Source organism: Hemitrygon akajei, chromosome 13 (genome assembly GCF_048418815.1).
Source record: "Hemitrygon akajei chromosome 13, sHemAka1.3, whole genome shotgun sequence".
NCBI classification, from domain to species: Eukaryota; Metazoa; Chordata; class Chondrichthyes; order Myliobatiformes; family Dasyatidae; genus Hemitrygon; species Hemitrygon akajei.
The window spans coordinates 64,775,573-64,802,467 of record NC_133136.1 but is presented as its reverse complement, the minus strand read 5'-3'; the positions used below and the strand labels follow the sequence as shown (position 1 = coordinate 64,802,467).

General features: G+C 38.2%; 2 protein-coding genes across 5 annotated transcripts in view; one reads left to right on the top strand and one right to left on the bottom strand.

Annotated features, from left to right (window-relative positions):
- wdr19 (WD repeat domain 19) overlaps window positions 1–20,461 on the top strand; it is a 112,484-nt gene extending 92,023 nt beyond the window's left edge. For all 3 annotated transcript variants that reach the window (XM_073064825.1, XM_073064824.1, XM_073064826.1), the window contains 12 exons: window positions 725–849; window positions 1,748–1,857; window positions 2,710–2,778; window positions 5,253–5,330; window positions 6,081–6,177; window positions 7,307–7,431; window positions 9,211–9,292; window positions 9,812–9,962; window positions 14,377–14,500; window positions 16,595–16,671; window positions 18,022–18,165; window positions 20,288–20,461. In XM_073064825.1, coding sequence (XP_072920926.1) covers window positions 725–849; window positions 1,748–1,857; window positions 2,710–2,778; window positions 5,253–5,330; window positions 6,081–6,177; window positions 7,307–7,431; window positions 9,211–9,292; window positions 9,812–9,962; window positions 14,377–14,500; window positions 16,595–16,671; window positions 18,022–18,133 — 1,150 coding nt within the window. In that variant the 3' untranslated portion in view covers window positions 18,134–18,165; window positions 20,288–20,461. The remainder of the gene's footprint in view (window positions 1–724; window positions 850–1,747; window positions 1,858–2,709; window positions 2,779–5,252; window positions 5,331–6,080; window positions 6,178–7,306; window positions 7,432–9,210; window positions 9,293–9,811; window positions 9,963–14,376; window positions 14,501–16,594; window positions 16,672–18,021; window positions 18,166–20,287) is intronic.
- Window positions 20,462–23,581: 3,120 nt separating this feature from the next.
- rfc1 (replication factor C (activator 1) 1) overlaps window positions 23,582–26,895 on the bottom strand; it is a 108,847-nt gene continuing 105,533 nt past the window's right edge. For both annotated transcript variants that reach the window (XM_073064828.1, XM_073064827.1), the window contains exon 25: window positions 23,582–25,680. In XM_073064828.1, coding sequence (XP_072920929.1) covers window positions 25,585–25,680 — 96 coding nt within the window. In that variant the 3' untranslated portion in view covers window positions 23,582–25,584. The remainder of the gene's footprint in view (window positions 25,681–26,895) is intronic.

Genomic DNA, 26,895 nt, shown 5'->3' with positions numbered 1-26,895 from the left:
CCTGGACCCAGCACATAAGTGCAATTATAAAGAAAGCTCGGCAGTGATTCTACTTTCTTAGGAGTTTGCAGAGATTCAGCACGACATCTAAAACTTTACAAGCTTCTATAGATATGTTGTGGAGAGTATATTGACTGGCTGCATCACAGCCTGGTATGAAAACACTAATGCCCTTGAATGGAAAATTCTACAAAAAGTAGTGGATACAGCTTAGCCTATCACGGATAAAACTCTCCCCACCATTGAGCACATCTACATGGAGCACTGTCACAGGAAAGCAGCATCCATCATCAGGGACTCTCACCATCCAGGACATGTTTTCTTCTCACTTCTGCCATCAGAAAGAAGGTACAGGAGCCTCAGGACTCACACCATCAGGGTTCAGGAACAGCTATTACTCCTCAACCATCAGGCTCTTGAACCAAAGGGGATAACTTCATTCAAACTTCACTTGCCTCATCATTGAAATGTTCCCACAACCTATGGACTCACTTTCAAGGACTCATCTTATGTTCTCAATACTTATTACTTATTTATTTTTTTCTCTCTTTGTATTTGCACAGTTTGTTGACTTTTGCACACTGGTTGAATGCTTAAGTTGGTGCGGTCTTTCATTTATTCAATTATGGATTAATTGAGTATGCCCGCAAGAATATGAATCTGAGTTGCATATGGTGACATATATGTACTTTGATAATAAATTTACTTTGAACTTTTGTTTTAGGTTCTTCCTACATCTTGGTGACTATGGCTCTGCCATCCAGTTCCTGGTGATGTCTAAATGTAATGATGAAGCCTTTCGCCTTGCACAGCAACATAATCAAATGGAAGTTTATGCAGACATCATTGGTAAGACTATATTTGGGAGAAAGCTGTACCAACTGCTGGCAATGGGAATTGTATGGATCCTGTAGGTACTTGATGGTTGGCATCAACAAGGTGTGCCCAGGGCCTGTTTCTGTGCTGTTTGATTCTGATATGTTGGAATATTCTTTTTTCACATATACTCGCAGACCTACCAAGCTGACTTTGTTTTTAATTTCAGATGTCCAGTCTTCACAGTATTTTACCTTTGTATCTTGTCCTGACTGCATTTGAATCAAACTCTTAAATTTTGCTAGATGTTGTTCATTTACACACATCTACTGAAAGCTATTCAAGTTCCTTTCACATTTATTTTCAATCGACTTATTTAATAGCATTGATAAGCTTAAGGATTGGTATTTTACTGGATAAATTGTATTTCAAAACAATGTAGGGCTGCAGATCTGAATGCTTACCCAATACTAACTGGTCTGCGGCACAGATTAACTATACATGAACACACTAAATGATACTTTATACTATAACAAAGATTTTTTTCCCTCTTTTTATTTTCTCCATCTTTTGGTTTTCTACCAGCTGATTATCCTCCAGTTTTATCACAACCTTTACCTGTGGGTTATTGATTTGTTTCAAGGAATGCTTGTACTAATGCTTAGTAGTTTCATCCAACTTTTCTCCTGCAGCAAGAATTCTTATTGCAGAGAACCTGACTCTGGTTTCAGTGCCTCTCTCCTCACCTTGGCTGAAGTCGTTCCCAAGGCTAATCTGATCCATGCAGTGTAGGCATGCACCATTTTAGCCAAATAGTTTTCTTTTTCTTGAAAGTTGTAATTATTTTTAAACTGAAAGAATTTACTTCAGTTCAGGAGGTTACATTGTTTGTTCAATTCCAATGTGTAATGTTATATATCCTCTCCTGTAGGTCCTGATGCCAGTAATGAAGACTATCAGAGTATTGCATTGTATTTTGAAGGTGAAAAGAAACAATTCCTTGCTGGAAAATTCTTCATGCTTTGTGGCCAGTATGCACGAGTAAGTACACAAAAATTTGTTCTGCTTTCTCTTCATAGAGCAGATTTGAGATGGCTATTACCAAAATGGGTAAGAGAGGGGAAATCAGATAAAAAGATATATTAAAAAATTATAAGAAAAGCATAGATAGGATAGATGGATGGAGTCTTTTTAACAAGATCAAAAGGGCACTGGTTGAAGTTTACAGGCAGGATATTTAAAGGAGGATTTGAGGGGAACTTCTTGCCAGGATAGTGGAATCAGATACAATCACTACATTTAAGAGATTTAGAAAGGCAGATGAATAGGTGAGGCATAGGACAATACAGCCCTAATGTGGACAACAGGATTTGCAAAGATGGCAAAAATATGGGCATGAACAAAGTGGGCAAAAAGCCCTCTAACTGTAATGAACAACTTTATCATTAGAAAAACAGCCTTGAATGCGGGATTCTAATTAAATTAATAAAGTACAAATCTCAATCTGTGCAATTGAAAATCATTCCAAACCACTGAAGGATGAATGACAAATATTTCAGTGTTCAAGAATACGGGAAATAAATGCAGATCAGATCAGCATGCCTCAGTTGTGTTAAAATCTGAACACCCAAATCAGTGTGATTCTAGAAAGCTTGAGAGTTGGCGCATTAATTTGTAAAGGGGAGGTGGTGCTTCATTCATTTGAATCTGTGATGTGAAAGATGATGCCACCTAAGAGTTAATGAAATAAAAAAAGTGTAACTACCTGAGAATTCTTTCCCTGAAGCTTATGTTAGTACATTAAAAGTGCCATTCAAAATGTTTTACTCCAGTATTTAAAGGATTAAATTACTTTAAATGTCTGATTTTATTCTATTAAATTTTATTCAATAGGCATTGAAACACTTGTTGAAATGTCCAGTGTGTGAAGATGGCCAAGCCATTGAGATGGCTATTGAAGCAGTAAGAGCTATTAATTGTATTTTGTAGCAAGAGGTAAATCAAAGGTTGTTGCTTGACATTGTAAAGGAACACAGCAATTTTACAACTAAATTAGAAGGGGAAAAGATGTAGCAACTGGAATAATGGTGTGAAATGTCTTCATATTTCCTTTCCCCACCAATGCGGAGTGAAGTGTTCAAGGAAGTATGGAGAAATCTACAGTATGTTCACCTTTATGGATCATGATGTTCTAGAACTTAAACCTGAAATTAATGAGACTTCCTTATTGGGAAGTTGCAATTCCTATTTATTCATTGTCTCTTTCCTAATCTTTGGAACTTGAAATGCTGCATCAGTTCTTTGACAAACTCTTTCTGCAGTCTGCAAGGTACTGATGTCTATCCTCATTGAATTTGCTGCTCCTAACTTGAAAAGGGCAGACATTCCAGCTGTTCTAAATGATTATAATTTTATCAGAGAACAAGCATTTTTATGACGGTTTTGAATGCTACAGTAATGCAGTTATATGAAAAAATTTCTGACTCTGCAAAAATTAACACCCTTCTAAATGATTCTTAGGGCTGTGCAGCTGTTTGTGAGTCAGTATATAACATGGCAGACATTGGATAATCTGAGGAAACACTCTACAGAATCAGAATCAGGTTTAATATCACTGGCATAGGTCATCAAATTTTAAAATTAAAATACATAATTTTAAAAACTATAAATACATTAAGAAATATTTTATGAAATTTAAAATTAGAGTAAGTAGTGTTGAAAGAGAGCAAAAAGAAATATTGGGATACTGTCCAAGGGTTGATTGTCCATTCAGAAATCTCATAGAGGGGAGGAAGCTGTTCCTAAAGCATTGAGTGTGTGTGTCTTAAGGCTCCTGTGCCTTCTCCTTGATGGTAATAAGAGGGCATGGCCTGGGTAATAGGGGACCTTAAAGATGGATGCCACCTTTTTAAAGCATTGCCTTTTGAAGATCGGGGAGGCAAGTGCCCATGATGGAGGTGGCTGAGGTTGCAACTTTCTGCAGCTTTTTCCGATCCTGCGCAGTTGCCCCTCCATACCATATGGTGATGCAACTGTTTGTAGAAATTTGTGAGTCTTTGGTGTCACACCAAGTCTCCTCAAACTTCTGATGAAATATAGCCACTATCATATCTTCTTTACGTACAATAAGCTGGAGGAACTCAGCAGCTCGGGCAGCATCCGTGGAAACGAGCAGTCAATGTCTCGGGCCGAAATGTTGACTGCTCGTTTCCACGGATGCTGCCCGACCTGCTGAGTTCCTCCAGCTTGTTGTATGTGTTGATTTGACCCCAGCATCTGCAGTGTACTTTGTTTATTATTATCTTATCTTCTTTGTAGTTGCATCAATATGTGGGGCCCATGATAGATCTTCAGAGATACTGATACCCAAGAACTTGAAACTGCTTACCCTTTCCACTGCTGATCCCTTCCCCTTCCTGAAGTCCACAACCAAATCTGTGGTTTTACTGATATTGAGTGCAAGGTTGCTGTTACGACACCACTCAACCAGCTGACCTATCTCACTTCTGTACCCCTCGTCATCACCATCTGAAATTCTGCCAACAGTAATTGTCATCAGCAGATTTATAGATGATATTTGGGCTGTGCTTAGCCACATGGCTGTGGGTGTAGAGAGAATAAAGCAGTCACCTTTCAATGTTGATTGTCAGCGAGGAGGAGATGTTATTTCCATTACACATTGACTCTGGTCTCCTGATGAGAAAGTCAAGGATCCAGTTTCAGAGGGAGGTACAGAGGCCCAGTTTTGGAGTTTGTTGTTTCATACTTAAAGTATGACGGTGTTGAACAAGCTGTAATTAATAAACAGGAGCCTAACTGTGTCAGGTGGTCCAAGGATAAGTGGTGAGCCGGTGAGCTTGCATCCACTGTAGACCTATTGTGGCATAGACGAATTGCAGCGGATCCAGGTCCTTGCTTGGGCAGGAGTTGATTCTGGCCACAACTACTGATCTGTTCCCTACCCATTATGTGAGAGTACTTTGTTGACAATGACATTTCGTTCTGCGGTAATTCACTTCTTATAATAATCAGATGGAATTCGCTACAAAACAAAAACTTCTCCCAAAAAAACTAAACAATTCTGCATATTGGATATATACTTTTTATTTATTCTCTCTGCTTGTAAAGGGAGCATCTGAGTACTGCATACCCCAAAAAGCCAAATCCCTCTGCTGTCTGTAATGGGTTTCCTCCCACATTCAAAGACATACAGGTTAGGGTTAGGGTTAAGTAAGTTGTGGGCATGTCATGTTAGTGTCATGGTGACACTTGTGGACTGTCTCCAGCACATCCTTGCCCTGTGTTGGTCATTGACACAAATGACATTTCACTACGTTTCAATGTACATGGCAAATAAAGCTAATCTTTTAAAATCTCTACTGCTGTAAAGGTAAAAAGCTATTTTCAAATTTTCAAAGTTTATTTGATGTTTAAAGGTTGGACAAGCCAAGGATGAAGTTCTAACTAATCAACTGATAGATTATTTAATGGGCGAAAGTGACGGAATGCCAAAGGTAACTCTTGATTCTCTATTATAGTGGTAGCTATTTAATTTGCATGCTATATTTTTATCTAATGCAAATTCATTTATGTATTTGAGAAATACAGTACATTGTGTTGAATTTTTTCAAGCCATGACACTGCTTTTATATTGTATCCACTACATTGTTGCAATGGCATTTACATTGATAAGTAGAAAAATTGCATTCAAGCAACAAAGCCATATTTTTCTCCCTATTATCCTTAAAAAGTATAGTTCATTTAATTAAGTGATTGGATTAATCTTTAAACAGATAATGGTCCAAGTAAAATCATTATTTTGTATTCACTTCTGCATTTCAAATTGCAACATTGAGTACTTTGTTTTCTATGGAAAAAAATTGTCAAAATATAAGTAATGTATAAAAATTAGTTACTTTCATAAGCTATGTGGTAGTTCTGACTCGGCATTCTGATCAAGTCAAAGCCAAGTTCTGTATTCTTGTCAGATTTTAAACAAAGGAGTAATAGGCAAAACAAGTCTTGTACTTTATTCATCAATATCAGGTTTAAGGCAAAGAGATTGTAAGATGCATGTTTTCAACTGAATGCATGTGTAGCATTTTCATAGAACTGCATCAATAAGCCAAAAATCAAACCAGCATCAAAAATGGGTTTTATAGAAATATTATATGCAGTTATTGCTAAAAAAAAAATTAAAAAGGAATAAATGCATTTTACTGCTCTTTTTGTTACCCCCTCCACGTCCAACTCTCCTAATGCAGGATGCAAAGTATCTTTTCCGCCTGTATATGGCATTAAAGCACTATCAGGAGGCAGCCAGAACAGCAATAATCATTGCCAGAGAAGAACAATGTGCAGGTATGATAAGCTGTAGAAGAACTATTAAGAAAAGCTCCTTCTATTTTAAACTTTTAGGAGGAACTTTTTTTTTTAAGGATATCATCTGCAAAAACTGATCTAAGAATAATATTCTACAATTAACACAGCTGCTAAATGCATTGTTATTCTGCAGTAGCCTCAAAAGTAAACAACACAAGTCTTAAGTTTATGAATGCAAAGAGAAAACGTTTGGAGATGCCAAAGCTTAGTACATTAAGTAATTTTTTTATAATCTCTTGTGATAACCTGATTATTTTAAAAAAATCATAGCACAATGCCACACTCATTCTGAAATAATTTTAAAGTACACAGGGTGTATAATAAATGATTTCGTGATGTTAAGAAAAATGTACTTGTACAGTAATAGACTAAATTATTGGAACTATATCAACAAATAATGCTGAGAATAGCAAGTAGTGGTTAGCATTGGCCATTGCAAGCTTACCACTGACCTCATTTGGAAAAAAAATTGTAAGCTCTGTCAATTTTCTTGACAGAAACTACTAGGAGTACTTCTTGACAGCAGCCTCTTTGTACCTTAATAGTCTCCCCTGTCTTAAGGCCGTTAAATATACTTAGAAATATTTTAAAATATTTATCATGTCATTTTTGATACATCCATACAGAAGTGTACTTCACCACCCAGCAGTGAACTTTTGACTGCAACTCAGGATTTTAATATTTGCGTATATAAATATGCAAGTTGTTCTCAGGTTACATAGGACAATATTGGAAAATAGTAACAGGTTGTTGAAGTTACTCTGCACACTACCACATTAGTCTACCAAAATAGCAGCTTTAAGCATATTTTTGAAAAGGATAACATAGTAAACCTAAGGGGAAATTGCCTTTTGAGGAATTGTGAGATAATTTGGTACTCACACATTTTATCTTATAAATTTCTGCAGCTTTTTTAAAAATCTTGCTTCTTGAAAATTAGCTGCAACAAATATCCATGACTAAGAAATTTTTTCTATTAACTTTATAAATCCAAGAGCAATTAGATTAATACCCCAACATGTTAGTGGTACTTCAAGTGTCAGTAAATTTAATGCACATGAAGATACAGAAAAGTTAGTGAAACTTACTGTATGAGTTTTTGTTCCAGGAAATTATAGGAATGCACATGATGTGCTCTTTAGTATGTACACAGAGCTTAAAGCACAGAAGATCAAAATCCCTTCAGAAATGGTAACAAACCTTATGATTCTGCACAGCTACATCCTGGTAAAGGTAGGAGACCAAAACCCATGTATGAATGATTTATGCCTCATGACCTTGATATTATATGTTTACTGGACACTGTTAGTTTGAAAATATCCACGTGCTTACTATCCCAAATCAGTCATTTCTAATGTTTTGTGCTCTTATATTTAACATACACTGGGTACACCAGCTTTTAGTATCTCCTTGGTCTTTTTTAAACAATTCCATTAGTTTCAAACTAAATATGCAAAAAGATAGGTCAGGTCCACAGGTTGAGATTCTAAATTGGAGAAAGGTCAATTTTGATGGCATCAGAATTGATCTGGCAAGTGTGGATTGGGACAGGCTGTTCTCTGGTAAAGGTGTACTTAGAAAGTGGGGAGCTTTCAAAAACAAAATTTTGAGAATACAAAGCTCGTAAGTGCCTGTTAGACTAAAAAAGTAAAGATAACAAGTGTAGGGAATCTTGGTTTTCAAGGAATATTGAGGCCCTGGTTAAGGGGAAAAAAGGTGCATTGCAGATATAGGCAAGTAGGAACAAATAAGGTGCTATTGGAGTGTAAGAAATGCAAGAGAACACTTAAGAAAGAAATGAGTAAGGCTAAAAGAAGGCATTAAGTTGTTCTGGCAGATAAGGTGAAGGGTTTGCAAGGTACATGATTGGTCCTCTGGAAGACCAGAATGGTAATCCATGTATGGAACCAAAACAGATGGGGGAGAACTTAAATGATGTTGATGAGGTAGTAATGGGGGACAAAGAAATAGCAGATAAACTTAATGGGGGGGGGGGGGGTTCATTGTGGAAGACACTAGCAGTGTGCCAGAGATCCGTGAGTGTCAGAGAGCAGGAGTGATGTTAATGAGGCCTAATTTGGAGTATTGTATGCAGCTTTGGTCATCTGCCTACAGGAAAGATGCAAGGTTGAAAGAGTACAGAGAAAATTTACAAGGATGTTGCTGGGTCTGGAGGTCCTGAGTTATAATAAAAGATTGAATAGGTTAGGACTGTATTCTTTAGAAAGTAGAATATTGAGAGGAGATTTGGTTGAGGTATACAAAATTATGAGGAATATAGATCAGGTAAGAGCAAGCAGGCTTTTCCCCCACAGAGGTTGGGTGGAGCTACAGCAGAGATCATGGCTTAAGGGTACAAGGTGAGAAGTTTAAGGAGCACATGAGGGGAAACTCAGAGGGGCATGAGAGTATGGAATGAGCTGCCAGCACAAGTGGTCCATGCAAGATTGATTTCAACATTTAAGAAAAGATTGGATAGGGATAGTAGGGATATGGAATGCAGATCGATGGGAGGAGACAATTTAAATGGTTTCAGCATGGACTAGATGGGCCAAAAGCCTGCTTCTATGTTGTACTTCTCTAATCCACCAGCCCCAAAAGAATGTCATTGACAAGGCCAGTATTTAATGTTCACCCCTAATTGCCCTTCAAAGAGTAGTGGTAATATGCTGTTAACTGTTAGACCAATTATCCCAATAATAGAACAATCGACAGGCCTTCAAATTACTCAATAATATCAAAAATGAATACAGTTGAGAATAAAGTGATACAACTCTTCTATTATGTTTAACTGTCCCAAAGTATGTTATGTGAATATTTTTCCCCCTCAGCGAAGGAGAAAAAATGCTGCGGAAATTGTGCTCTCTAGTGGCCACACAATTGAAAAGCATAGTCAAAACAGTCATTGAAGTAGATGAATTAGGAAAACTAATGTAGGTCGTGGCTCATTTCTTGAAAAGCACAACTTGAACATTTAGTAGAGATTGCTTCAGTAAGGTATTTTCTTTTTAGACTCACGTGAAGCGTGGGGACCATATGAAAGGGGCAAGGATGCTCATTAGAGTTGCAAACAACATCAGCAAGTTTCCATCTCGTAAGTATCCAGTGTGAATGTTCTTGGATTTAAAGGTTTGTCAAATTGCATGATCTCACAAAAATTTAATCCTACTTCATTAGGGTCATTCAACAGGGTCTAAGTTCGACAAACTCACAATTGTTGGGATATATTCCCTGTGCATTGCCTAAGTGGCTATATGTATGCCAAGTAGTGCAAAAATGTTGAAGTGAATGGTTAATTTTTTTAAATAATTGTATTTTAAAATCCGGTGGGCTAAGCATGGTAGAACCTATGCCCTTCCCTTCTGCATCTTCTTTTCCAAACACTCACCACAAATCTTCAGTGAAGCAAAGATCACATAATATGTTTGGTCCTACACTGCTTCAAGTATTGCTAACAACTTGACTTTACTGACAATGTTAATGCAATAGAATAATGAAACTAGTTTAAGGTTCCAATTTGGGTTCTGTAAATTCACTGCACGGTCTCCACAGCATTATCAAAATCACAAAGCAATTATTTACTGCAATGCTCATATGCTAATCTTTTTGGCAGATATCGTACCCATTCTGACATCAACAGTAATTGAATGCCACCGAGCAGGATTGAGGAACTCTGCATTTGGCTTCGCTGCAATGCTGATGAGACCGGAGTACAGAAACAAAATTGATGCAAAGTATAAAAAGAAAATAGAGGCTATGGTTAGGTAAGCATTTGCTTGAAGGCACTTAGAAAAATGTAATATATTGATATTCACACTTGTGTAAAATCATGGCATCTGGTGGAACACATTTTCTGAGAACTACATGTTAAAAATATCTGGAGATACTTAGGGAGACCTACAGCTTAGAGTGATTACATGTGCAGATAAAATCCTCAACTCGAGATGCTGATCCTTTGCTTTTTAGTTGCATTTTTGCAAGTGCTATGACTAGATTCAAAGATACTGAAATAGTTGGAGATAAAGAGTCAATAAATTCCAAAATATATGCTTAGACTTACAATTAAGCTAAAACAATACTGCAAAAATTGATGCAAACTTGTCCTAACAGATTTCATCCTACAAAGTTACTGCCTGAAACAGGAAAACACAGTCCATAATTTAGTGACAAAATAATTAAAATCTTAGTGACCAAGCTGGCATAAAGGAAGTCAGTTAACTTAAGAAACAGTTCCAATTGGAGACATGCTGTTTCTGCTTTCACTGAAGATGGTGCATTTGCATCACATAGTGCCCTTCATGTTCAGGAAAGCCCAAAACATAACCTCCTAAATGTTTTTTGAAGTATAGTTGATTTGTAATGAACATTGACAACCTATAGACAAATCATAAACCAGAAAAGGAAATCCAATCTTAACTAAGCCACAGTTATTATTCATCAAATTGTGTCATATTTGCATAATTTACAAAGCCAAATTGAATTTTTTTTAAAAAAGACTATTTGTACTGTGCACTGCCTCACAATCTTGTCTGTTGGAGGGGGGGGGGGGGTAAACTAATTAACAATAGCATGGATATATTATAGTGAGCTGATGTGATTTTCACATTAATATATCTGCATACATTTGCTTTCCTACATTAAAATACCGTTAACATGCAGGAGGTTGGACAGCATCTATTAAAAGACTTAATAGTTTTGAGGGCATTTCTATCATTTTCTGTTTTTATTTCAGATTTCCAAATTGTTTTTCTTTTGCTTCCTTCTTTTAAGACCATAACCCATAAGAGCAGAATTAGGCCATTTGGCCCATCGAGTCTGCTCCGCCATTCAATCATGGCTGATCCTTTTCTCCACTCCTTGGCCTTCTCCCTGTAACCTTTGATGCAGTGTCCAATCAAGAACCTATCATGCTGTGCCTTAAATACACCCAACGACCCTGGCCTCCACAACTGCCTATGGTAACATGTTCCACAAATTCACCACCCTCTGGCTAAGGAAATTTCTCCACATCTGTTTTAAATAGACATTCCACTATACTGAGGCTGTGCTTTCTTGTCCTAGACTCCCCCACCATGGGGGATCCTTTCCACATCTACTCTGTCTAGGCCTTTCAACATTAGAACGGTTTCAGTGAGATCCTCCCTCATCTTCTAAATTCCAGTGAGTACAGACCCAGAGATATCAAAAGTTCCCCATATGATAACCCTTTCATTCCCAGAATCATCCTTGTGCTTCTCCTCTGAACCCTCTCCAATGCCAGCACATCTTTTCTTAGATAAGGAGCCCAAAACTGTTCACAATATGGTGAGGCCTCACTCGTGCAATATAAAGCATCAACTTTACATCCTTGTTTTCTAGACCTCATGAAATGAATACTAACATTGTATTTGCTTTCCTCACCACCTATCCTACCTGCAAGTTAACCTTTAGGTTGTTCTGCACAAGGACTCCCAAGTCCCCTTTGTAGTAGAAATAAAAGTGCAGACTATTTTCTAAATGGGGAGAAATACCAAAAATTTGAGATATGAAGTGCATGACCATGCATTTTCCAACATTGTATTTCATTTGGTACTTTCTTGCCCATTCTCCTAATCTGTCTCAAGTCCTTCTGCAGCCTGATTCCTCAACACAACCTGCCCCTCCACCAGTCTTTGTATCATCTGCTAAGTTGGCAACAAAGCCATCTACTTCATTGATAAATCATTGATTTACAGCCTAAAAAGTGATCCCAACACCGACCCTGCGAAACACCACTAATCATAGGTAGCCACCAGAAAAGGATCCTTTTATTCCCACTACCAATCAGCCAATGCTCTAACCATGCCAGTAACTTTCCTGTAATACCATGAGCTCTTAACTTGGTAAGCAGCCTCATGTGTGGCACTTTGTCAAAGGCCTTCTGGAAGTCCAAATATACAATATCTACTGCGTCCTCTATCCTACTTGTAATCACCTCAAAGAATTCCAACAGGTTAGTCAGGCAAGATTTTCCCTGAAGGAAACCATGCTGACTTTGCCCTATCTTGTCCTGTGTCACCAAGTACGCCATTACCTCATCCTTAACAATTGACTCCAATATCTTCACAACCACTGAGGCCAGGCTAACTGGCCGATAATTTCCTTTCTGCTGCCTTGCTGTGGAGTGACATTTGCCATTTTCCAGTCCTCTGGCACCATGCCAGAGTCCAATGATTTTTGAAAGAATGCCTCCAGTCTCTACTGCTTTTTTCAGAACCCTAGAGTATGTACCTTTAGGTCTTTCAGCATTGAGCAAATTCTCTCTTGAAAGAGTAACTGTACTCACTTCTCTTCCCTCAACCTGTTCAACATCTGGCACACTGCTCGTATCTTCCACAGTGAAGAATGATGCAAAATTACTCATTTAGTTCCTCTACCATCTCCTTGTCCCCATTATTTTCTATCAGTCCTATATTCACCCCCATCTCTTGTTCTTTTTACATACTTGAAAAAGCTTTTTACTACCCAGTTTGAAATTTGCTAGCTTGCTTTCATATTTTATCTTTTCACTCCTATGATTCTTTCAATTGCCCTCTGTAGGTTTTTAAAAGCTTTCCATTCCTGTCTTCCCGCTAATTTTTGTTTTGCTGTATGGCCTCTCGTGCTTTTACATTAGCTTTGACTTCCCTTGTCAGCCACAGCCATACTATTTTACTATTTGAATATTTCTTCATTTTTGGAACACCCATGTCCTGCATTTTCCTCATTTTTCCCAGAAATGCATGCCATTGCTGCTCTGCTGACATCCCTGCCAGCAGCTCCTTCCAATTTACTTTGGCCAACTCGTCTCTCTTACCACTGTAATTTCCCTTACTCCACTGAAATACATCGCACTTTATTTTCTCCCTATCAGATTTCAAGTTGAAGACAATCATTTTGTGATCACTGCCTCCAAAGGGTTCTTTTACCTCAGTTCCATTATCACCTCCGGTTCAGTACATAACACCCAATCCAATATAGGTGATCCCCTAGTAAGCTCAACAACAGACTGCCCTAAAAAGCCATTCGTAGTCATTCAACAAATTCACTCTTGAGATCCATTACCAACCTGATTTTCCCAATTGACCTGCATGTTGAAATCTCCCATTACTATCATAACATTGCCCTTTTGACACACCTTTTTCTACTTCCTGTTGTAATCTGTGGTCATAAGAACATAAGAAATAGGAGGAGGAGTAGGCAATCTGGCTCATTGAGCCTGCTCTGCCATTCAATAAGATCATGGCTGATCTGGCCATAAACTCATTTCCACCTACCTACCTTTTCCCCATAACCCTCCATTCCCAGTAACTGAGTCCACATCCCAGTTACTGTTGGGAGCCTGTATATAACTGCCATTAGGATCCTTTTACCCTTGCAGTTTCTTAAGTTAACCAACAAGGATTCAACTTCTGATCCTATGTCACATCTTCCTGCTGATTCAATGCCATTCTTTACCAGCAGAGCCACTCTGCCCATCTTCCTATCCCTCCGAAACATGTAACCTCAGACGTTCAGCTCCCAACCACAACCATCCTTCAGCCACAATTCAGTGATGGCCAAAACATCATACCTGACAATCTGTAACAGTGCAACCCGTCACTTTAGTACAGGTCACACCTCCCCCAGAAGAGCCAGAATGATCCAAGAACCTGAAGCCCTGCCCCCTGCACCAGCTTCTCAGCCACACATTATCTGCCAAATCATCCTGTTTCTATCCTCACTGCACATGGCATTGGTATCAACAGATCAGGCTGCTCACCCTCCCCTTCCAAATGCTGTGGATGCAAAATACTATTCAGGTGTCCTGTTCACGTCCACAGAACCTCCTGTCTGTTCTCCTGACTATCAAGTCCCCTGTCACTACCACTCCCCCCTTCTGCACCATGGACCCATGTTAGTAACCTGGTCTGTGGCATTCCCCTGGGAAGTCATCCCCCACAACAGTATCCTAAACAGCATGTTCCACATGTGTAGCTGTGTAGATAATGAATACTACAAATACTGATCTGCCTATGAGACTACTCATGGTAAATGAGTAACCTTGGATGGAATTGGGATTAAAGATCATAATTGGAGGCATTGTAAGGGGAGAGGCCCTGTGTGTGGGTGCTATTAAATTATTATATGTAAAAATTAGCTTTGCCAGAAAAAAACTAAGTTGCTAATGATGTGTACTAGGCGGCCTGATGCATCGGAAGTGGAAGAGTTTACCTCACCGTGCCCATACTGTGCTTTTCAGTTACCAGAATGCGAACTGCTGTGTCCCGGTTGCAAAAACAACCTGCCTTACTGCATTGTGACAGTAAGTATCAGAAACAAGAAAACATTCTCAAATAAGGTGGAAAACTGTTTCTAAAATTAATGTTTCATGGCATTTTACATTAATACCAAATTCAGCAGCTCAATTAAGGAGAGCTATCAGCTGCTCAGAGAACCGAAGACCACTGTGACTGGCAAAAATATAAACATGGAAAAATAAGTGCAGGAGGCAGCACCTTGCCCTTGTGAAAGAGCAGCTTTTCCTCTTCACCCAACATCCTCAAACTGAGACTTTATGTCCTCTCAACCAAGAAAACCATTCTCAATCAAGCTGCTTGAATCCTGTCAGAATCAAGTTTCAAAAGAGATCCCCTCTCATTCATCTGATACCCTACTGAATACAGGCCTAGTCAAAACGATCTCTTCTCATCTAAAAATGTGGCAATTGTAATCAGTCTGGAGAAACTGTCGTACATCCTTTATAGCAAATGTCTTCTTGGGGAAGTCGAATGACTTGGGCAATACTCTAGGTGTTATAATCAAGCCTGTTAATTGGAGTAAGATGTATTTTATCCTATACTCAAAAACCCTTGCAATAACTGCCACCATATCATTTGCCTACTTAACGGCATCTCTGCATTTCCCTCCAGTGACTGGTCTACAGGAACAGCCAGGTTCCTTTTGGGCATCAACTTTTCCCATTCATTTGTCCTGCCTTTTTTGTTCCTACCATAAACGTGAATAAATTTCACATTTACCCATTGTCCCACTTGTGCCAACTACAGTATCTCAAAGCATCTTCCTCTCAACCCCTCCCAGTTTAAGGCCATTAGAAAACTTGGATATATAGTAGTCATTTCCCTCCCATTTATTGATAGTTAGAACAGCAGGGGCAAGTACAGGATGCTGCAGTACCTTACCATTACTGTCTAGCACCAAGAAATTACCCATTTATTTCTTCTGGATTGCTAGTTTGTCAATCAATTTTCAACAGAGTACTGGGATATTATTTTATCTTAAGTTTCTGAAATTTGAAAGACATTTTGCTGCTCTCCCTTATGAAATAATACTTCACGCCCATTATACCATTCAAAGCAAAATGACTGATCCTTTAGCTCAGTATAGTATTCTAACTCTTTCCCTGTATACCTTGATGCACTTTTGCATGTTGAAATCTATCCATTTACTTAAATATTCAGTGACTTGGCCTCCACCATCTTTTGTGGTAAACAAAGTCACACCCTCAAATTTCTTTATGCCTTTGATAGGTTTTTACATAGAATGAATTAAAGGTTATGGGGGGGGAAAGGTAGGTAGATGGAGCTGAGTTTACAAACAGATCAGCCATAATCTTATTGAATGGTGGGGCAGGCTCAATGGGCTGGATGGCCTACTCCTGCTCCTATTTCTTATGTTCTTATTCCATGCCGAGACAACAGCTCTTTATTCTAGACCACTGCTCAACCTCAACCCAGTAGAAATGCCATACCACAATCCAGTTCACCAAGCCCTATCAACAATTTATATGTGATCATCTTCCTTCTAAACTCTAGTGGCTACAAGCCTCGTCAGCCTAATTACTCCTCAAACCACAGTCCTGCCATCCTAGGAGTTAGTCTGGTGAAGATTTAGATGCTTCCTCACAGCAGGGAGACCTTCCTGTGCAGCTGCATGTTTGCATTATATTAGTTAGATCCTTAAACCCATTTGGTTTGGCAAACAGTTGTTGACTATTTTCCCAAGGGTCCTGTTATCACATCCTTCTTAATGGACTTAAGCAATTGCACAAGTACTAATGTTAAATAATCACAAAAGCAGTGCAACTCCCTTTAACTTTGAGTCTTGATTGCTGCTATTTCTTTGATGAATATAGTACATGTGTACATATGTTTTGCTTTATACACACACACCTTCATGCTTTGAGGTGACAAGGCTCTTAACCAGAACTGCTTTGGCTTAGCATCATATGTAGATCAAAAATTTAGAATTCACTTAATGTTTAGAAAATTGACTTTTTTTTTAAAAGGACCAATTACATTCCAGCTAGCCACTTAACTCTTCAAATGTACAAACAATGGTATTTACATGACCATGAACAAAAACTTGAGACTGACAGCATTATTTTTTCCCAAATCAGGGTCGCCATATGGTGAAGGATGACTGGACAGTTTGTCCCCACTGTGACTTTCCTGGATTGTACTCAGAATTCAAAACGTGAGTTGAAAGCTATCACATCCATAGCACATATGTTCCAAGAAATGTGGTGGTATTTCCATCAGATTGGGTGGTTTTAACTGTTATCCACCATCAGGCTTCTGAAAAGGAAAAATTTTAAATACCGTTAAATTCCAGTGTATAAGCCAAAATTTTTGTCCTAAAATAAAATACAGAGGGTGCCAACTTTGGAAAAACAAATAAACAGAAGACAGGTCATATTTATTGGCTGTTTCGGAGTCAAATTGGTTCCACTGTCGACGCATGAATCCTTTGGTTTGTTTAAACTCACATCTAGTGGCTGAAGCACGGACACCAAACCACCGGGGATGACTGCAATGTCCGTATTTTCAGCTTTCATTGCTGCTTTTGTCTCACCTGACAATTGCTCTTTGAAGATGTCCCAGACTAGTAGTGACTTTTCTTTACTGACACCTTCGGGATGTCGACGCCACACCTCTTTAACCCACTTCAAGCAACCGGCTTTGTCCATCCAGCAGCGTTCTTGAACGTAAACAACACCCCGCAGGAATTTTCTGAGTGATCTTTGTTTTTTGTCTCAACACGATCACGTCTATTCATAAATTGGGTGCACCAACTTCGCGTAGCTTTGAAATTTTCGCTGACCTCACGGTGTTTTTTGTCCCATTTCAACACTTCATCATTTCGCTGGCAACAGTGTATCCAGACGATCGCTGGTGATTCACCCACTCTAAAACTTTTTCTTCCAGTTCTGGCCACTGGCATGATTTTCCACAGTTTACACATTTCGTCTTTGGCATTTCCCTCAGCGTGTCCTCTGCCTTTCTCCAATCTCTCTTGTTTACAATAAACTTCTTAGCAGCTGCAGAATTATTCGTTCCTTTAGCAAAATCAACAACCTTCAGCTTGAAGCCAGCATCATATTGCATTTGTTTTTTGTTTTTTTTTATACATGGTGGTCACAAACTCAATACCGAGTACACGTACTGATCCCACCACCCTGTGTTATGTTTTAATGAGATAACGATGGGCGCTAAATGGTTTCACAGGGGTTTCTGGTTAAATCAAAAACCTCTGCAAAAGGGGTCGGCTTATACAAAGGTAACATGAAAAAGTCATTTTTTTAACCTTGAAATTGGGGGGGGGGGGGGGGGGGAAATCGGCTTATACCCTGGAATATACGGTATTTTCTTCTCAACCCACACCCCCCACCCCCCCAAGGTAACAACTAGGCTCAAATTTTCTCAACTTCGTTATTTCGGTGTGCACAAAGATAGACCATCATAAAATTTTTGAAATTAGAACACAGAGCATTTACCAGTGTAAATTAATGCCATTGCTCCTCTTTTCACACAATTTCAAATACAGACTGCTAGCCACAGAGAAAACTTGTCCAATGTGTGCAGAGAAACTGAATGTGGACCAGCTGTCAAAAATCAGTGAGCCAACACCACACCTCCTCCAGGACGACACTGATTAATGAAGGTTTGAAGGGTACTTGCAATACACAAGGTATGCAGAGTTCATGTTAAACTCTTGCATATGGTTGAAAGCAGTTAAATCTCCTCTAATCCGGATTCAGAATAATGCTGTACCTTGGTCAAAGTAGATTCAACAGTTGAAAGCAGTTAGGCAGCAAAATTGAGTTCTTGCCATAACAGTGATTTTTGGAACGCTGCGCTACTCAGTGGATTAAATGTACAGAATTGTATGAAGCTCAAAATTTGGGAAATGCAATAACACTTCAATTTCTTGAATTTCACATTATACCATGAATGACAATTTAAAATTTCACTTGGGAGATCTTACCTTAGACAAATCTAAATTTAACTAAAGCACTTACAGCCAATCCAGTAAGAAATCTGGATGACCAGGCTACAGATTACGACAGAAGTATTGTAAATGAATTCAGAGAGGATAAAATCCCATAAAGTTCTCTAGTATGTAGCAGGGGCTGCATTGATGTTAAGCTTAACTTTGTATAGTTTAATTTGTTAATCTGCAACAATTTAGTCATACAGCAGTAACCTAGTTTGATAATACAAGGCTAAACATTACATGTTATGATTAGAATTTTACACAACTAGCAAAATCATTTTGATACAAGTGTTCACTACTGATTAAAATTGCCTTGGAGCAATACTATTCATCAACGTTCTTTGCAATGCTCCATCAATGCTAAACGAGTCATTTCAAAGCTTGCATCATCTTTCAACTAATGTCAGTGGCACCCTCTTCACTGACTACTCTTAACACTGTATTCTGAAAAAAAGGACTTTGGTCTAGTCAAGCTGTATTGGAAACAATCTAATTCATGAGCATTAAGCCTCTTGTATTCATAACTACTGTAAATGATTTGTAGCTGTCCAGATACAACAAAAGCAGGAAGATAGCTGGTGGGGCATTATTTTGGCGTTGCATTCATAGTCATCCTTATGGACTAGAAAATGAGATTTACCACCTAGGCCTGTGGGCCATGTTGAGAGTCCACCAACAGGAAAAACAGCATCTATTGATAGAAAGGGATAAGCAATGGGCTTGCATCTCCTAGAAATTATCTATTGTCCAACTCAAATATTTAATAAGCTCTTAAGCAAGGGAACAGAACAAGAGTAACAAATGGAAGAAACAGAAACTGGGATATTGGTTTTACACAAACAAACTTGACTGTTGCTCTCAAACATGCTTTATTACTTAAGATATTTCAGTAACATATTTGAAGGTAATTTCTCAAAACCTGTTTGATATATCTAATCCATTTAAAATTTCAGCTGAATTCAAAGCTTTTAATAGCTGTGAACCAAAGTCATTTACAATTTTTTTTTAAATCTCAAGTCCTAGAAGGTCTTCAGAACAGCATTTGTTTCCAGCCACTGTAAGATACAAAACCACTGTGATGAAGAACTGAAAGGGCTTTATACTGTATATACTGCAGAATTACTGAACCATGATATTAATGATAAACAAGAGAAAATCTGCAGATGCTGGAAATCCAAGCAACACACACAAAATGCTGTAGGAACACAGCAGGCCAAGCAGCAATAATGGAAAGGACAGTCAACATTTCAGGCCGTTGACTGGAAAGTCCTGATGAAGGGCCTAGGCCTGAAACATCAACTGTTTATTCTTTTCCATAGATGCTACCTGGCCTGCTGAACTCCTCCAGCATTTTGTACTCTGCATGGTACTAATGATACTTGGTTCCAATCAATCAGTTCAAAAATGTCTGAAGGACTTCTCCCAACTCACCTCTCATTGCTGTTTTAAATTAGTACATGCTTGAGTTTTCTTGGGCTGTTGTTTCAATACTGTGCACTTTTTTTCAAAAACCCAAGTGTGTTGTTGAAAAAAATACTGACAGTCACACCAAACCCTAGAGGTAACTGCTACAGCACAACATCTGCAATGGAATACTCGAGGCAAAACAAAAAATCCAAAGAAAGAATTTTCTTTAATGAATTCAGTTCTACTTACAATTGAGATATAAAATTAATTGTAACAAGCAGGCTCTGGAGAAATTACTTTCAATCTAAAGAAATAATTAAAGCAATATCTGAACTCTAAATCAATGTTCAATTATCAGTTTACTGCTCAAAAGGTCAAAGTAATTTCCACTGCTCTGGTTATTTTGCAGATTCAGCAGGAGACACTCAAGACAACAAGTATGATACACTACTACCAGTTTAGTTTAATATACTAGTTTCTTTTTTAAAATATTTATGGCCAGAAACTGTATATAACCACTGAGGAAATGCAGAATAAATTTATATTATATATTAAAATTTTAATAAAGTTTTTAGTAAATGCATGATGGGCAATTTCATATTGACTTAAACATAACAGTAGAGCGATTTCAACCTTTAGGATACTATCTCTTATCCATTACAATCTCAGTCTGCACTGTCATAAACTGCCTTTTTGAGTGGGTTGTATGGTAGCTCACCCTCAAGGTTATACAAGACAAAAAGAAATATTACAATGCAACTCCTGTCAGTGTACCAAACTAATTAGTTGAGAAGCTGGTGCTGCATATTAGGGAATAGACTGCAGGCATGGATTTAGCACAAATGAATCTTTTCAACTTAGCTTAGCTGACAAGAGGATCACTTTAAAACCTCCCTTAAATCCTGGCCATAGTGAATAAATCCCCATCTTCAAAGTATTTAGAAGTGATAAATCAAGTAGCTGATCACTCCATTGTGGTTACACAGCCAGCCTTAAAGCTGGTTGCTGACCCAGTATTTCCAACTGATGTTCAGACCATAAAGCTACTATTTATAAGTAGTCTGTAAATAAGTTCATGAATTTTTTTAATATAATGCTCTACAATCTACTTTATCTGACAAGTTTTCAATCCTAGGTGTCTAGTTATTGACTCATTTCCACATATACAAAATAATTAATTTCCACCTATCATTTATTGACCACTCCAACTGTCCTTGAAGATCACAGTGAGCTGCTATCTTGAACAACTCGGGAGCAGAATTAGCTTATTCAGCCCATTGGGTCTGCTCCATCATGGTCGATCCATTTTCCTCTCAACCCCATTCTCCTGTCTTCTCCCCGTATCCTTTCACGCCCTGACTAATCAGGGACCTATCAACCTTCACCTTAGATACACTCACAGCCACCTTGTGGCAATGAATTCCACAGATTCACCACTCTCTGGCTAAAGAAATTCCTCATCTCCGTTCTAAATGGAGATCCCTCTACTGAGGCTGTGCCCTCTGGTCCTAAACATCCTCTGCACATCCACTCTTAAGGCCTTTCAACATTCAATCAAATACCCTCCTCACCCCCATTCTTTTAAATACCAGCAAGTAAAACCCAGAGCCATCGATCGTTGCTTACACAATAAGCATTTCATTCCCAGAATCATTCTCATGAACCTCCTCTGAACTCTCTCCAATGTCAACACATTATTTATTAAATAAGGGACTCAAAACTGCTCACAATACTCTAAGGCTTCACCCGTGCCTTATAAAGCCTCAGCATTCCATCCTTGCTTTTATATTCTAGTCCACTTGAAATGAATGCTAACACTGCATTTACCTTCCTCACCACAGACTCAACTTGCAGATTACATTTAGTGAATCCTGCACGAGGACTCCCAAGTCCCTTTGTACCTTGGATTTTTGAATTTTCTCTCTGTTTAGAAAACTATGCTTTTAATTCCTTCAACCAAAGTGCATGATCATACACTTCCTGACACTGTATTCCATCTGCCACCTCTTTGCCCATTCTCCTAATCTGTCCAAGTCCTTCTGCAGACTCTCTGTTTCCTCAACACTACCTGCCACTTCACCCATCTTTGTATCGTCTACAAGCTTGGCCACAAAACCATCAATTCTGTAATCCAAATCATTAACGTACAATGTAAAGAGAAGCGGTCCAAACACTGACCCCCAGTGGAACACCTCTAGTCACAGGCAGCCAATCAGAAAAGGCTCCTTTATTCCCACTCTTTGGCTCCTGCCATTCAGCCAATGCTCTTACCAATGCTAGTAGCTTTCCTGCAAGAGCCCATGGCATTATCTTTTTAAGCAGCCTCGTGTGCGGCACCTCGCTGCTGAGGCTTCTCCCAAACTACTGTTAGATGGAGTGCTTCAGGATTTAGACCCAATGGTAACACAGGTACAGTGACACAAGGTCAACTAAGGAGTGGGAACTGGAACACACAGATGGTGATGCTCCCCCAACCTGTTGCCTTGTATCGAAGCAGCAGTTGTGGAGGTAATGTTGGAGCAGTCTGGGCAAGTATTTAAAGAGCATTTTATAAATAAGTGCCCATTGCAGCCACTCCACTAATAAAGGAGAGGGTGAATATTTAGGATCCTGCAATGTTGTTGAAATTGCACTCCTTCAGACAAGTGGGGAGCTTGAGTCAAAACTCTGACGTACCTCAAATGTGGAAAATGTTCCAGGTCATTTCCCAACCTGTGAAGCTACAGTACTTTTATGGCTGGTGCTGTTGAGTTTCCTGTCAATGCTGTGCCAGTGCTGCTACATTTCAGGGGCAGTGGTTACTCAGATTATGACACGATATTTGCCGATCTTGTGCAGTTTCATAGAGCAGAGAACAGTTGGGCCCTTCAGCTAATGATGTGAGGTAGGTTTATATAATGGTTGGCACAATTAATCCAGTCCTTCGTTCCTGCACAGCCATAACCCTCCATTTTTCTAATATCTATGTGCCTATTTAAGAGTCTTAAATGCCTGTTTCTGCTGAAGATCTTTCACAACTAATAGAGGACTGACCCAGAAAGCTAATTTAAATGCATTTAAAGTCAGCTACAGCAATCATAATAGATTTCTGCCAGCATCACAGACTATGAATCTTGAAAGTTAATACATGCCTGGCCTGTTATATTAAAAAACACTTCAGCAAAGGAAACTTATGGAGAACAAAAAAAAAGCACAAAATCTAAGAGCTAAAAATAACAGACTGCAATGGACAAAACAGCAAATTATTTGTAACAGCGAGGCTTGATCAGGGAAATTACGTATACTGTTTAGATTTCCACAAATGCTTCACAAAAGTACTGTGATTTGGACTCAGTTAAAACTCAGAACACAAAAGGCAAAGTAGCAAACTGGAAAGAACAGGCTACAAAGCAGATTTTAAAACTAGTGGGAATTGGTGTTCCACAGGGATCAACTCTTACAACATTATTGTTCACCGCCAAGATCAAAAATTATGGACTCAGCTATGAAGTGCTCTCAACACCAAAATGATGAGTTACAACAACAGACTGTAGAAAAAGAGGAAGATATTAATATGCACAGAGGAGGTTTGAAACAGGCATATGAAACTCCTTATAAAGTAACAATGTGGTCATTCTTTGAAAAGTTATGTGTAGGTAAAGTAGCAAAGGCAGAATGGCAAACACAAATTATGTGAAGTTAACAATACTGATTATTTTTGGTGGGGGGGGGGGGAAGAGATTAATTCTTAATTGACATGAATCCAAGTATTTCCTTAAAATGAAGTGAAGACCAGTGAACCTTAACCATTACCTTGGATAGACCACATTTAGAATTCAGCATTATTCCATTTAAAGGATTGAAGCAAAAGGATTTACAAAAAGTGCCATAAAGTGATTTACAAAATATAGACAAACATTACTTCTTGAATTAAATCACCATTACGCAAAATAGCGTTGTAATAAAATTTTGTATGGAATCTCTGGAAACTTTAACTTTGCAATAATTTTAAACTTCAAAATTACATGCGCTTGAAAGAAACTTCAGATTTCTGCTTGAATGTTACTTAAGCAATCTTGCTTAAATTTAAAAACAAAATAACCATTATTTTTATTTGTATTTCTGTTTATACAATCTTGATTACCATTTAGTTGTGTCGGATATTCTACAATGTGTGATCTCTTAAGCCAAGTTCTATAAGACTAATACTCAAAACTTCTCTAAACATTACAGACATGCTCTGAAAAAGTGTTCTGTGGTTAACGTACCCAATTAGCAGTTACTGTATGGTTATCTTTAAATTGAACTACTTATAATATTTGCATTGTTTTTCAAATTTATTTAAACACTAGCTCATCTTCCAAGGGAATTATTTTTCTCATTCTCACTATTAGTCACACTGCATAGTACCAGCAATAAAATAACCTGTCCGCCATTTTCATATGGAATCTTTCACTTTTGCCAGCAAGTCAAGATACTGAATAATCGATTCACATATAACATTCTCCAGATGAGGCATTAATTAGATTCCCTGTGCTACCTTTAACGCATGCTGAAAGTTCTATTGAAATAGAAGCACTGCTGCTCATACACAAAATGTACTATTTATGTATTATTAAAATAATTTGAATTAGTGTAAATTTGGTAAATCCTTCTTTATTATATTAACATGTTATCAGTATTTCAACATATAATTTCAACTGCATAGTCCAAGAGGTGAAATTTACCTGACTTTGTAAGACATTGGTTCTTAGCTAATATACACCCATTTTTATCAAGCGGTGTCCTTTATCGATACATTGAGAAAATTCAGATCATGGTTTGGAGGCAAGTCCCTCAACTTGCTTTGATTTTCAAATGATTAAAAAGTGTTTAAGTATTGGTCAGTTACTGCATAAGACCTACACAATCTGACAAGACCAAGCACTTGGTTAAACATTACAGAATTATGGCATCAAACCAAGTTTACCTGATCAATAAGCTTCTTTGCTCACACCAACCTATGTGTACTCTATCATCCATGTGGTTGATAACAATATACATCAATGCCCAAATTAAACTCCAAACAGAAAAGTCACCCAATTGGTCTAAAATAAACCAAACAAAGAGCTCTTACCAAGTTACCAACTTCAATCTAATGAAAGCATGACACTTTTTTCCTATAAGAAACAAAGCTACTAAGCTAGTTAAATTTCTCAAATATAAAGTGCAAAACTGAGTCTGAATAACTTGTGGCTTAAAGGACAATTCACTCAAGACTACTAACATGACTTCACTGCACTGCTCTTGTTCTGGAACGAAGGGCCAAACTCCCTTGAAGGGCCACAACAAAAACATGACAATGCTTCTGCAGTTTCCAATGAGCCTTTACAGGGAATAGTCCAGTTAATCCTCTGGTCTTCTAAACTATTTCCAGTTAAGTGTGCACAGGAAGCAACACAGGGCTCATCTTACTGTTGCAGATGACTCTGCAAAAATTACTTTATTCAAAAAAAAAGCCTGTGTCACGTCATGTTAATATACAGTTTCAAAAATACCTAAAAAGGATAGTTTTGTATTGCATATATACAGAAAAATACATACACCTTTACTTCAGGAGAAAGTTTGTAAAGAATTTTCCTTTTAAGACAAAAGAAAACTGCACTCAAATAAATTGCATCAAGCACCAGGTATTAAGCCTGGTCACTACAGTCCATTAGCAGACCTGCAGCCAGTCTCAAGGCAAAATCATTTTGTTGCTCTTTGCTTCCCCTTATCCTTTCTTCCTTTCGGCTGTGGCAATTTTTCTTCTGTTCTGCTCTTTGATGCTTTAGACTTCTTTGGCTACAAAGAAAACATTAAGGTAATTTTAATTACAATAGGATTTCTAAATACTAAGTGATACAGATCCCCCAGACCTACTTTTTCCATTGGCTTTATGCAATTAACTCAATCAAACTTGTCCATTCCTAAAACTGAGCTAGGAGCATTCTGTAGAGTACTCATTTTCAATAGGAAATGTATAATATTCATCCATTCCATTTCTTCAGCCCTAGCTAATTGCCCTCCAGAAGATATCTCTCCTGTAGATTTTAAGCACTAAGCTCTCAGTCTTTATCAATGAAACATATTAGAATTGACAACCTTTGGAAGGATGGTAACGTTTGGTCAACGTGGAATCAGATTGCAGTCAAAGTAACTGGCCCACATGACTCAAGATTAATACACAAATCTTACTTGAGGATATTATGCAACTTAATCCCAGGCTTTGTGATTTTATCTTCCATGGGGCCTATACCAATGGAACAGACCTTCAATATCCACTAGTTACAAATAGCAACCTGAACATCCCATTGCCAGGACAACCTGGTGCAAGTTAGCAATAAGAGAGGAGATGAAACTCTGGCATTTCTGCAGGATGTAGGAAGACCAACAGGTCAGTTTAATCCCCCCCCACCCCATCCCATTCTTGCTGTGGCCTCCTGTATTGTTAATGAAGTCCAATGCAAACTCAAGGAAAACCACCCATGTTGCAGAATTTTAAGTTACTTGCTTTTTCCTTCCATATAAGAACTGCCCATTTCTAGAAGTTTAGCTCAGTGTTTCTCTTTCATTAGTACAAGTCTGACCTGCCGGTCATGTACCACAGCCTTGCTAATTGTTCCTAGCTTCCATCTACTCTCATCCTATCAGCGATATTCCTTTTGTTCTACCCATCCATCCCCATTCAAGATAGTATTGAAACCCAACTTGTTTTTCTTCCAACTCAGTTTTAATGAAGAGTCACTTCCAGCATTTCGTTTTTACTTAAGATATCCAGCATCTACAGTTGTTTTTTTTTATTTTTACATGTGATCCAACAGAACTTTGAAGCACTTGATCCCACCCATTACTGTAATCCAATCACCTATTCCTGGAAAAAAAAATTATTCAATTATTTATTTTGTGAAAGCCAGATAGGGAGCAAGGAACAAAACTGCCATCTTTAGTTTGTACTTCCATTACCATAGTTATATCCCATTCCTGAATATCAATGTTCCTTTGCAGAGCAATTTCCTT